Source organism: Panulirus ornatus, chromosome 12, assembly GCF_036320965.1.
Source record: "Panulirus ornatus isolate Po-2019 chromosome 12, ASM3632096v1, whole genome shotgun sequence".
NCBI classification, from domain to species: Eukaryota; Metazoa; Arthropoda; class Malacostraca; order Decapoda; family Palinuridae; genus Panulirus; species Panulirus ornatus.
This window is the reverse complement of record NC_092235.1, coordinates 21,549,224-21,563,549: the sequence shown is the minus strand read 5'-3', so window position 1 is coordinate 21,563,549 and position 14,326 is coordinate 21,549,224. Positions and strand designations below refer to the sequence as shown.

The 14,326-nt window shown below is 36.8% G+C and overlaps 1 protein-coding gene across 1 annotated transcript in view; it reads right to left on the bottom strand.

Annotated features, from left to right (window-relative positions):
- Nucleotides 1–2,178: 2,178 nt before the first annotated feature.
- The window catches only part of LOC139751841 (protein MEMO1), an 81,081-nt gene continuing 68,933 nt past the window's right edge, over nt 2,179–14,326 (bottom strand). The window contains exons 7-8 of the mRNA XM_071667469.1: nt 8,780–8,998; nt 2,179–5,701 (exon numbers count right to left, since the gene is read on the bottom strand). Of these exons, the coding sequence (XP_071523570.1) occupies nt 5,564–5,701; nt 8,780–8,998 (357 nt within the window). The 3' untranslated portion in view covers nt 2,179–5,563. The remainder of the gene's footprint in view (nt 5,702–8,779; nt 8,999–14,326) is intronic.

The window sequence follows — 14,326 nt, the reverse complement described above, 5'->3', positions numbered from 1 at the left end:
CGAAACCACAGCTCCCTTTCTACATCCAGGCCCCACAGAACTTTCCATGGTTTACCCCAGACGCTTCACATGCCCTGGTTCAATCCACTGACAGAACATCAACCACGGTATACCACATCGCTCCAATTCACTCTATTCCTTGCACGCCTTTCACCCTCCTGCATGTTCAGGCCCCGATCACTCAAAATCTTTTTCACTTCATCTTTCCTCCTCCAATTTGGTCTCCCACTTCTCCTCGTTCCCTCCACCTCTGACACATATATCCTCTCGGTCAATCATTCCTCACTCATTCTCTCCATGTGACCAAACCATTTCAAAACACCCTCTTCTGCTCTCTCAACCACACTCTTTTTATTACCACACATCTCTCTTACCCTATTATTACTTACTCGATCAAACCACCTCACACCCCATATTGTCCTCAAACATCTCATTTCCAGCACATCCACCCTCCTCCGCACAACTCTATCCATAGCCCATGCCTTGCAACCATACAACATTGGTGGAACTACTATTCCTTCAAACATACCCATTTTTGCTTTTCGAGATAATGTTCTCAACTTCCACACATTCTTTAAGGCTCCCAGCATTTTCACCCCCTCTCCCACCCTATAATTCACTTCCGCTTCCATGGTTCCACCTGCTGCCAAATCCACTCCCAGATATCAAAAACACTCCACTTCCTCCAGTTTTTCTCCATTTAAACTTACCTCCCAATTGACTTGACCCTCAACCCTACTGTACCTAATAACCTTACTCTTATTCACATTTACTCTCAACTTTCTTCTTTCTCACACTTTACCTAACTCAGTCACCAGCTTCTGCAGTTTCTCACATGAATCAGCCACCAGCGCTGTATCATCAGCGAACAACAAATGACTCACTTCCCAAGCTCTCTCATCCACAACAGACTTCATACTTGCCCCTCTTTCCAAAACTCTTGCATTTACCTCCCTAACGACCCCATCCATAAACAAATTAAACAACCATGGAGACATCACACACCCCTGTCGCAAACCTACATTCACTGAGAACCAATCACTTTCCTCTCTTCCTACATGTACACATGCCTTACATCCTCGATAAAAACTTTTCACTGCTTCTAACAACTTGCCTCCCACACCATATATTCTTAATACCTTCCACAGAGCATCTCTATCAACTCTATCATATGCCTTCTCCAGATCCGTAAATGCTACATACAAATCCATTTGCTTTTCTAAGTATTTCTCGCATACATTCTTCAAAGCAAACACCTGATCCACACATCCTCTACCACTTCTGAAACCACACTGCTCTTCCCGAATCTGATGCTCTGTACATGCCTTCACCCTCTCAATCAATACCCTCCCATATAATTTCACAGGAATACTCAACAGACTTATACCTCTGTAATTTGAGCACTCACTCTTATCCCCTTTGCCTTTGTACAATGGCACTATGCAAGCATTCCGCCAATCCTCAGGCACCTCACCATGAATCATACATACATTAAATAACCTTACCAACCAGTCAGCAATATAGTCACCCCCTTTTTCAATAAATTCCACTGCAATACCATCCAAACCTGCTGGCTTTCATCTTCTGCAAAGTATTAACTAAAATTTTCCCAAAGGTAAAACATTAATAAAAAAATTTCCAACAAGTTTAAAAGAGAAATATCTTTAAACTTTAAGCACGTACCTCACTCTGGTAAGAAATTTCCAAGCCTTCTTTTTAGTATCTTAAGTATTAGTAGATAAATATGAAATTTTTCATTGAAGAAAATAAAAATCAGAAAATATATGCTTGCAAACATTCAAATACCTACTGATTCTTCAGTGATCAAAAATGAGAGGCTAAGATTGCTTTAGTAAACCAATCTCCGAAAACACTTTTTGTTCAATTAAATGGCATAAAATGTTGATCAAAAACACTATCTAAAACAAAATCTCTACTGTAATGCTTTTCATTCAAAATTATGTGAATCATTTCACATTTTAAAGTAACACATTACATGCAAATAAAGTATATAAAATCTGAGATTAATTTGCAAATTGCTTAATGATTTCTGCTGCCATGTGTCAAATGAGTAGGCTGCCTACATAAAATGCAAATACACCTCCTCTCAGTTCAAATAAATACCTGACTTAAGCTGATGTTCTATGCCTGTTATGTAAATGTGGATATCACAAAAGATTTCATGCAAGTTCCATGTCTTATATTGCAAACTTTACAATATCAAATACAAAAGTTAGCTTTAAACTGCTTCGTGATTCCTAATACTGAGCGACAGTTGTGTTGACTGCCTACATAAGAGGCAAACAATTTCTCAGTCTAAAAGGAACAATATCAGAACTGAAATGGTGATGCTGTATGCCTGTTGTGGAAATATTGGTATCATAGAGTTTCGTGTACATTTCAAATCTCTTACTGGAAACTTTACAGTACCAATTCATTACAAGTGTTGGCTTATCAATTAGCTACATGAGCAGTGTCAGATCATCATATTCTAATTCACATAAGCAATCCTATTCATAAGGATTGAAAACCTGTGGTAAATCAGCATATCAACATGGAGAAAAATATACACCATATTTTTCAAACAAAACTAACATATACTAATGTTTCCTGGTGACCTCTCATTAGAACAAGACTGACTGATAACTCTTTACAAGTGAAAATCAGAAACTTTTTAAAAAATGTAGCATTTTTAAAAAATGGTCATCTCCTACACCTTGGTATACTGGTTACCCAACCAAATTATGTATGACATTTCTTAACTTTATAATTAATTTCCTTATTCAGTTTTCTTGTGTCTAACTGGAAGAATATCCTAATCCTCTGTTTATATGTATTAATATCACAAGAATTCTGATGCAAATAAACTCTAAAACAAGTCCACATAACACATAAATATCAATATTCTATATTTTGAACAAACAAAGCTGTAATCTTTATTATCTGGCATAAACATCTGTAAACTATCCAATATGCTTATTTACCCACATACAAAAGTTAATGGCCTATGTGGAATCTTCCTTCTGTTTCACTGCTCACAGACAGTCTGATAAACATGTCTAAAAAGCATTTTCTAAAAAATGCAAATTTTTCTTATATATTCCAATTCGATATGCGAGTGAGGCATGTAAGGGCAGGGATAAGTAGAGACTCTTTTGCTATGTCCATCCACTTAATGGGAGTTCCCAGATGGAAGGGGCATCAGGGATATGGATAAACAGATTCAGTGTCTAGTAAACTATCCAATTCTCATGTTCATAACTCAGAATTTGACTATAAACCTGGTGACAATATCTTACCATGATTTGTGGAGACATAACAATTATTGGATTATGCACTTATTTTTCCTGGGGCATCTAGCCTTCGGTGAGATGAATGTTGATGATTATAATGTTATTATGGAACTGACTGAAAACCTAATTTGCATACTCTATATAATATCTCAAGATAAAGTTGAGAGGTAAAGATAAAATTTTCTTAAAAGTATACATGGTGTCCACTAATCTAGAAACTGCTTGCCAGAAACATCTGGAAAAGTTAAACAATTTAATAAAAGCGAAATAACTGTATTCTTAAATGCCTTCGACTAACTTACTCATTCCATCACTAATCAAAGTAAATATGCAGTTAAGCAGTTATCCATTCAGTTCACATAAAATCAGTGCCTGTGCTATCCATACCATGCTTAGCCTGTCACTGACACACAGCCCACTCTATGGCTAATGTTTGTATCTGAGAAATCAACAAAATGAAGTTCTGAGATACACTTTTTTTTGGGGGGAGCATATTTTTTCATGCATTCCTGACATTCAAAGTGAGATGATATTAACAGTGACCAGTAACAATGTCCCACTACCCTAAACTATAAATTTAGCATTACAAACTGATTCATGAATATAAATATAGAGTCCAACTGTGAGACAGAAACATGATTATTTTCCCATTCACTGTTTCCTGTCCTCTTACTCTAATCAATCAGCTCCCATCTAATAAATACAATTTTGGCATCTACACTTCAGGTCAATTAAGTGTGCAGCACAAGACTTTACATTATAAGATCAGCTGCACCTGTAGAGTCTTGGACTTGAGTCCCTAAATTTTTTAATGCTCTACAAATATTAAGGATTCTTGCCTTCACAACTAACCTGTAAAAACTTGTAAATCTAAATCTATTTCAAACTGATCAAAATGAATAATCCACAGTTAGTACCTTACATGCATTTCTGATATCACAAAATAACTTATGTATGTTGGTAACAGCATACTGGATACAGATGCTTTTTCCTTTTGCCAAAGTTTTCATAATCAACATATATTCATTAATTCTTCAGTAAATCTTAATGCTTATATGTCACTGGTATCATGATGATCATACAATCAAAAGATAAATCAATGCCTGTTAAATAAAGAGGGGAATGAAATCAAACAGAAAATATCTACTATTTCATACAGTACCTACAGAATCAACAGAAGAACTACTTGACGGAAGTCAGATAAAGTTTGATTGAGTTAAATGCAAACTAGTGATAAAATCAATTTGGAGCAAAATAACCAATGTTTTCCAGACTAAGTGGCAATTATTTCAAAATGGTTTCAAAACAAAAACATGACATCAGTGTGTAGTAAAGCTCGTTCAATATTTCCCTACATAATATAGTTTTGCTAATTCTGTAGTTTTCTAAACAAAGTTCTTCCTTTTAACTTAAACAATGCAGAATTCAAGAAGAAATCAAATGAAATGAGATTGCTAAATACAGCTGCCTGTTTACAGCTAAAAAAGAAAAAAGTAACCATAATATTCCATGATTTAAGCTAAATCAAAAGACCTTTGTATTTTCAACAATCAATGTGCTCATTACCGAAAGTTAGTAATATCCAGTCCATTAAGGGCTGGGGATTATGGACCAGTTATCAAACTCCATGATGAAAAAACATTTACAACACTACAAATCCAAAATTATTATCCTTCCATTTCAAAGCATCACAGGAGACATTGGTGAGGGGGGCTATCTGACTGGATATTCAGAAGAAAAAGTGGTTATCATCTGAAGCCAAATAATAACCTACACACATATCATATTACAAGCACGTGTTATAAAATGGCCCTGAGTGTCAAATCACCGTAACAAAAAAGTGTGACCCAATCTGCAATCTTAATGATATGATGCAAAATCTAGAGGGAAACTCACCCCTGCTAATATGCACAACATCTTAAGACTGATTACTGGGCAAATATTCACTATGTCCGAGTGGTAAAGATGTCTCACTCACACCCGGGGACAGATACACAAGTACTACCAAACCAGGCAACCAGCCCCCCTGCCCTATGAAGGGGCACATTCTGGGAGCATGAGGGTTTGGCAACAATTATACTCTACAGTGGGATTTTTCTGTACCATATAAATCCTATAAAACATGTTATAAGGTTATCATCATCATCCATCTAAATTTCCTTGAAACTGGATAAATACTGAGAAAAAAATTCAAAGGTTTTCTAGCATTGTGATTTTCATAACCCATTTCCCCCTACTCCTCACTGCACCTCATTGTGGGCACCTAAGGTTTACTCAAATATAAGGGAAGCTGCAGCATAGGACACAGAAGAATCTGAGGAAGTATAGCAGCGTGATGATTGGGCATACTGTAAGAATTTGAGCAACATTCGGTGCCCATTGCTTGTCTTCTGCAGGGTTGCAACAGCCTGCAAAAAAGTAAGACATGAGTTTGGTAAAATTGATAGTCAGTGCCTAAAGTTTTATTTCAACCTACAACATTAACTTTTTCTTTTAAATCAAATGAATGCAATACCAGTAAAAAACTTTGGAGGCTTCCTATATGGTTCAACCACATCTGATAAACCTATTTTGTCTAATATTTATCCAATGTTTCTCTATCTAATATTAAAGTCTGTGCATAACCCAGTACTCAGTAAGCACAAATTTCACTCCTTTAACTTCCTTCTTTCACACACTGTTCAACTGCTACTTTGGTTACCACTCTCCCAACCCTCTCAATCAAATACACTTTATGTCAATCTTTTATCCAACTATTTATGTTGGTATAACTTTACCAACATTATTAGCCTCTCCTGAAAGTTTATATCTCTCATGCTTGCATTCTTACTTCTCCTTCCAAGTCTCCCAAATTCCTAACAATCAATCCTTATCTAGAATACCGGGGTCGACGTGCTGTCAATGGATTGAACCACGGAAGGTGAAGCATCTGGATAAACCATGGAAACTTTTGTGGGGCCTGGATGTGGAAAGATAGCTGTGGTTTCAGCGCATTACACATGACAGCTAGAGACTGAGCGTGAACGCATGTGGCCTTTGTTGTCTTTTCCTAGCGCTACCTCACGCTTGCGTGGGGGGAGCGGGTGCTATTTCATGTGTGGCGGGGTGGCAACGGGAATGGATGAAGGCAGCAAGTATGGATATGTACATGTGTATATATGTATTTGTCTGGGTATGCATGTGTATGTATACATTGAAATGTATAGGTATGTATGTGTGCGTGTGTGGGCATTTATGTATATACATGTGTATGTGGGTGGGTTGGGCCATTTTTTTCATCTGTTTCCTTGCGCTACTTTGCTAATGAGGGAGAAAGCGACTAAGTATAATGAATAAATAAATAAATATAAATTTTTAATATACTTAAAGCAATGAGTTCATGTATAATTCCAAAGCTTTTATGTATCAAAAAGTAAGAAAAGAACATGGGGAAAAAATAAACCTTTCTTGAAAGCTTTCTAACCAAATTAACATTTTCGAAGAGGAAGAGAGCAAGGGTACACACACATACATAGAATAAGGCAATGCTTTAAAAATTATTGATATTAACCCTTTAATGCTTCTACATGGATACTCATTTGGGCTTTGTGATGCCTCTAAATGAATATTCAGGTATCATTTCATGCCTCAATTTCAAGACTGTGCACCAGGCGTGGATAGTGGTTGAGTTGGCATTGTGCAATAATTTCTCCCTACAGTTAATCATCCACCAGACATGCTAATGAGAGCATATTCACATGAGTTTTCTTAAAAGGAAACTGATCAACGTTTAGCTAGATTCAAAGGCAGGCAGATGATGAACCGGAATTATCTGACGATGATGATCATTTAGAGAGTAAAATCATGGACACTGACTCTTTCAGCATCAACAGTTGACCAAGATGAGGCAGGAGAAGGTTTTCTAGCAATAGCGGAGGTAGTGTTGCCAGCCCCTGCCTGGCCTTGACAAAACTGCCTCTGACTTGTGCTGCTTGAAATATTAAAGACTTAATGTTTTGCTGCTATGAAAAAAAAATTATCAATGAATCACAATGATTATTGCAAGAAAAGATTTACTTTATAACACAAAACACAATAATCAGTAATCAGTATTTTGGTGTAGGTAAGATAGACAATAAAACATAAACAGTTGCAACTCACTTGACACTCTGGCCATACTCTGGCACTTTTTAGCAAACTGTGCAGAAACATCTACATAATTTCTACACATTATTATAACAAAAGTAGTGGATGAAAAATACTTCGGCAGATATCTTTTTTTTACTTTTATATGTATATCTTTGAAACTGTGAGGTTTTATGTATATCTTTGAAACTGTGAGGTTATATACATTTTTTAAACCACTTGAAAAACATGAATTTTGGGGACTGGCAAGAATAACTTTGGGGGATGTTAAGGGATTAAAAAGGTGCACTGTGATCATGCAGTGGTCCTGCAACATAAATCTATTATTATCTAATTCAGCTCTTTCCATGTTACCTGTCATATGCATCTATCAACTGAACCTTGTTGACATAAAAATCTCCGCTTAACTTTACTCTAAACAAATTACTCATAGTCTTAATTTCTGAAAGGTGCATCATTCAACATGTTCAGGATCCCCAGCCCCCACACAAATGGCAACTGTTTGAATCCTGCTGTACGATATATACATATTACATATTCTATGGAGGAGTGCATTCACTGAATTATATTCATGTTCATATAGTTCCATATTTGAGAGTAAGTTCACTAAAAACATTAGTTACTGGTTACTGTGAGCATAATGGGAAATGCTCATGCTTGGTTACAAGTGAATGAATAGTCATTTCTCTGTTATGGGCTTAATTTTCAAAGGGTGTGAATGTCCCAGCCTACAAATTCACTTACTTTGCAAAGAAATAATCATAAAAGAGTGGAAGGCATTACTCACTTGAGCACACACACTATAAACTGAAGGTATGAGAAGCAAAGTTAGGATGCATGCAACCAACCTACTAAATGTAAGTAATGAGAGTATTTCCAGTAAATGAAATACAGACTGATGAAATTCAGTGACTTATTAGTCTGACATTACTGATTAACTAAAACAGCATAATTCAAGATAACTTTAAGCATGTGCCATACACGTAAGCTGTATTGTACATATGAGATTATTTAAGCTTATAGTTGTTACTGAACTCCACCTGCTAGAGGATACATTGCAAATAAAAAGTCAACTTTGATGAGGCTGTACTACTGAGAGTACAATTTTGTCAAAGAACTTATCACTCCAAATAAGTCTACATTTCCCTGCTACTGGGAGTACTACATCCTTGGGCTGAAGGAGCCTTTAAAAAGGTCCTGGGTAACACCAGGGCTCTTTTATAGAAACTGGTCTTACGGTAATTATAAAAAAAAAATAAACTTTACGCTTTATACATTCCATGAACACATGACATGCATGAACGATTTTTCAGAGTAAACATCAAATGGTAGGAGAAATTTCAATACTCAAAAGTACTTACATTGAGCAAGACGCCAATGGGGTGTCGGCCACAGATTGTGTTGCCGTACTTTTTCAGGTACTCGGTAAAGGCACTCGGGTTTAACGTCTCTATCAAGTTCATCCCTTGCTTGTCTAGCTTTTGTATAGACTGCCAAATTTCACCAACAGATCGATCATAGTAAGTGTATCGGAAGCGCTGGCCCCAGTGGCAGAAATCCGAGGATATCACAAACAAGCTCTAAAAACATAAGACAAAAATTATTGCAAGTTCTTATAGAAAAAGGTACAGTGTTCCCTTTACCTCTATACTCAGAGGAAGGGTTTGGTGTAGCTACATGAGTAAGCCAAACTGTTTTCATACTATTGGGTTACATGGTTCATAAATGTGTGAGCTCAAGTACATTTTACTAAATATTCTAAGGAATACAATGAAATTACTTGAGAATTATCTATGTTTTCACTTGAGTATGTGTAAAATGTAAATAATTTTCTCCTTAACCTTTGTTCTTATTCAGTACAATATTAATACAAATCTCTCCCATATTACTGCAACATTTAAGAAGAATTGAAGTTAGAATGGCTTGGGTTATATTCTGTTCAAAATCTTCAAGGAAAAAGATTATGTTGCAGGCCAACCAAAACATAAGAATAAAACCCCTACATTTAAATCAAACATATATTAAGTAAAATGAAAAAAAAAAACTAACATGAATTTAGCACTAAACACTCTTAAAACACTTTAAATAACACACATGAAGCTCTTTACAACATCAAGCATTAAGTACAAACATAATGCAGATGGAGGTGCATGTATACATAAGTATGTATTAGGGAGGAGAGATGCAATTATTATCAGTAGTGTGTTTACAGTGTTTATCTTACAGTAACTGCCTTCCAAAATACAACAGATTATAGGTATTACAAGAAAAAAAAAAAAAGAGCAAATGAAGTGAATGAAAACGTTGAAAAAATAAGCTCCAGAGCTACAAAGAATGTATCACCATGTGAAACAATGTGACAGTAAGCATGATGATGAATATTAAGTGTTACTACATGGTGACTAGCAGAGTTACATTGTGATCAAACCCAAAACTCTTTGCTCTGCAATTAGTTTTCTGAATTATATTCCAAATCTAAATTGACTGCACATCAAAAGCTCACATTAAAATGGGAAAACTTGCATTGTTTTCCTAGACTGTACTAAAAAATTCCTCAAACTGAAATATTATGATCAAAGTTTCTGTATATTCTTTTATTCTATATTCTTCCAACTCATCTCTAGTTGCCTAATAAAGCTTTTACAGTCCAGTTCATTTAAATCTTCCATATCATTACCATCCTACTGAAATTCTATAGGACCTATTTAAACAATGAAGTATGAAATGTCTGAACCCAAAACCTTCTTTCTTAACTACCAACATTTCGGCTAGTCAACCACTTCACATATCTAGCTTTTTATGTGAATTAATCACCTCCTTCTCTCAACAACAGTGAAATTCTTCACTCCTGCCAAAAATTCCTGTGAACTTAATAGCATCAACACATGATCTTCATATATTACAATGCTTCTCATGACTCATCTGTCATTCCTCTAATGAAATGCTGGACAAGAGAGTATGTGGAGGACACTTCTAAGTTTCTGTTGTTTCTTGGGACACTTCAAGACTGATTCTTTTCAAAGTTCTGACTACTTTAGGTGAGCAAATCATTAAGAGAGTTGCGACCAAAAATAAAGTCTTGACACCGTTGTAAAGAGTATGATTTATAGAGGAACAGTGGAATTCACAAAATAATGTATTGGCTTTTATGAATAACATTCACTGCTAAAGCATTCCATAGAAAGTAATATTTTACCAAAAATACACTTCAATCTAACTATAGCCAATATTCAATAATCCAACTATATTTATGATAATAATGATCTAGGGGTGCACTAGTGCTAGTTATGAACTGTTTGTGAAAGTACACACTGATGGTGATGAGGGTGCAATGAAGGTGGTCGTGGTCACGACAGCTTACAAATGGTGGTGATGCTGGTGGACTGATGTTTGTAACAGTAATGGCACAATAATGATGGTTTATGAAGACTGGTCTTAAGGTAGTGATGGTGGCATTTGAGAGCAGAGCCTACATTAATATTCATAATCAATTATAATTTACTGTTTACACATTTTTATGTGTATCTGTTCCAGGCACTACCTTGTTAACCCAGGAAACAGTCAAAATGAGAAATACTAAGAAAAGGCTTTATGAAGTAAAACTGTAAGCAACAATGTGCAACAAATGAACAGAAAAAATACAGAAAGACAGGCACCAAAGATATATAAACAGACAAGTCCCACAGAAAGTGATATAGAAAGACAGACAAAGGCAGATAGCTATAGAAATATGCAGAGAATTTAAAATGAGACCAAATAGGATGACATTTCTTGGAAAAATAAAACAAGGGTATGAATAGCAGCTGTTTACCCTGTTCCATCCTGAGAGAGAGAGAGAGAGGGAGAGTACCTACCAAAAAATACCTACCATGAGACTTTGTCAGAAAGTAAAACCAGCATGTAGCACTCACTGCACATCTTCCTTGATGAACAATGCTTCTAGATCCTGCTCCATGCTTCGTATTACTTTCTCATCATGTAGTCTCTGTTCTTTTCTATAAGATTCCATTATTTCACTGTTAGCACTCCATTTTTACCCATTCTTCTATCCTTTCTCTGTCTGTTGCTATTCTTCTCTATCTTTTTCATCTATTCATCTATTGTTTTCTATCTCTTGGTATTTATAATTTCACAGCTTTCCTTTTAAAGCAGTTCCACAGCTTAAACTATCTGCCTTAGTCTCCTCCAAGGAAATGCTCTATTGGAACTTATATCACTGGTAATAAAAAAACACCGTTCCAATCTATATTTACAGTTAGATATAAATCTCATTTCCCTTTACACTGTCAATATGGAAATTAATAGCACTCAATCTACTAATGTCTTCCAATGCTGTATTGTTTACCCTCAACCACTTCCAATTACAAGCTGTAGTTATTTCTATAATATGATCTGCAATGGTTGTTTCATCAACAAAAATATCAGAAGAGTACTAATTATCTGTAAAAATAAGACCAATCATAGAATGAGTTGTCAAGCCTGATGGAAAATGGCTTCTCTATGCTGCCACACACATAATCTTATCATCGGGACAAAGCTAATTTGGAACTCTAATTGATGATGATTTCTTTAAATATTTCAGCAACTGTTCCATACGTGATACTTATCTTGATACATAATAGCACACTTGACAGTCATTCCATCTTCTCTTGCATAGTTCTCATACATTTTTGTATGGTAACTTATTGATATTTTTCATACATTCTTGTTTGATACCTTTTGATATATTCCATGGTTTAGTTGTACACTTAATTACTTTTGTTTCTTCATAGCGGAAAGGTTTCTAGGCCTAGAATATTGTACAGTAATTTATTCCCAATCACCAGTCCTTTTTCAGCACATAAATCTACAAGCTCTTCACCATTTCCATTTACAACACTGAACACCCCATGTATACCAATTATTCCCTCAACTGCCACATTACTCACCTTTGCATTCAAATCACCCATCACTATAACCCAGTCTTGTGCATCAAAACTACTAACACACTCACTCAGCTGCTCCCAAAACTCTTGCCTCTCATGATCTTTCTTCTCATGCCCAGGTGCATATGCACCAATAATCACCCATCTCTCTCCATCCACTTTCAGTTTTACCCATATCAATCCAGAGTTTATTTTCTTACACTCTATCACATACCCCCATCACTCCTGTTTCAGGAGTAGTGCTACTCCTTCCCTTGCTCTTGTCCTCTCACTAACCCCTGACTTTACTCCCATGACATTTCCAAACCACTCTTCCCCTTTACCCTTGAGCTTCGTTTCACTCAGAGCCAAAACATCCAGGTTCCTTTCCTCAAACATACTACCTATCTCTCCTTTTTTCTCATCTTGGTTACATCCACACGCATTTAGACATCCCAATCTGAGCCTTTGAGGAGGATGAGCACTCCCCGCGTGACTCCTTCTGTTTCCCCTTTTAGAAAGTTAAAATACAAGGAGAGGAGGGTTTCCAGCCCCCGCTCCCGTCCCTTTTAGTCACCTTCTATGACACATGAGGAATGCGTGGGAAGTATTCTTTCTCCCCTATCCCCAGGGATAAATGATATTTATACTTATATATATTTATTATACTTTTTCGTTGTCTCCCACATTAGGGAGGGAGTGCAAGGAAACAGACGAAAGAATGGCCCAACCCACAACATACACATGTATATACATACATGTCTACACGCTCACATATACATACCTATACGTTTCAAAATATACATATATATACATACACAGACATATATATATATACACATGTGCTTAATTCATACTTGCTGCCTTTATTCTTTACCGTTGCCACCACGCCACACATGAAATGACGAACCCTCCCCCTGCATGCGTGTGAGGTAGCACTAGGAAAAGTCAGCAAAGGCCACATTCATTCACACTCAGTCTCTAGTTGTCTTGTATAATGCACAGAAACCACAGCTCCCTTTCCACATCCAGGTCCCACAAAACTTTCCATGGTTTACCCGTGATGCTTCACATACCCGGGTTCAATCCATTGACAGAACGTCAAACCACATCGTTCCAATTCACTCTATTCCTTGCACGCATTTCACCCTCCTGCATGTTCAGGCCCCAATCGCTCAAACTCTTTTTCACTCCATCCTTCCACCTTCAATTTGGTCTCCCACTTCTCCTCATTCCCTCCACCTCTGACACATATATCCTCTTGGTCAATCATTCCTCACTCATTCTCTCCATGTGACCAAACCATTTCAAAACACCCTCTTCTCCTCTCTCAACCACACTCTTTTTATTACCACACAGCTCTCTTACCCTTTCATTACTTACTCGATCAAACCACCTCACACCACATATTGTCCTCAAACATCTAATTTCCAACATATCCACCCTCCTCCGCACAACTCTATCTATAGCCCACATCTCGCAACCATATAACATTGCTGGAACCACTATACCTTCAAACATACCAATTTTAGCTTTCCGAGATAACGTTCTTGCCTTCCACACATTTTCCAACCCTCCCAGAACTTTTGCCCCCTCCCCCACCCTGTGACTCACTTCCGATTCCATGGTTCCATCCACTGCTACATCCACTCCCAGATATCTAAAACACTTCACTTCCTCCAGTTTTTCTCCATTCAAACTTACCTCCCAACTGACTTGTCCTTCAATTCTACTGTACCTAATAACCTTGCTCTTATTCACATTCGCTCTCAGCTTTCTTCTTTCACACACTTTACCAAACTCAGTCACAAGCTTCTGCAGTTTCTCACCTGAATCAGCCACCAGCGCTGTATCATCAGCAAACAACAACTGACTCACTTCCTAAGCCCTCTCATCCATAACAGACTGCATACTTGCCCCTCTCTTCAAAACTCTTGCATTTACCTCCCTAACAACCCCATCCATAAACAAATTAAACAACCATGGAGACATCACACACCCCTG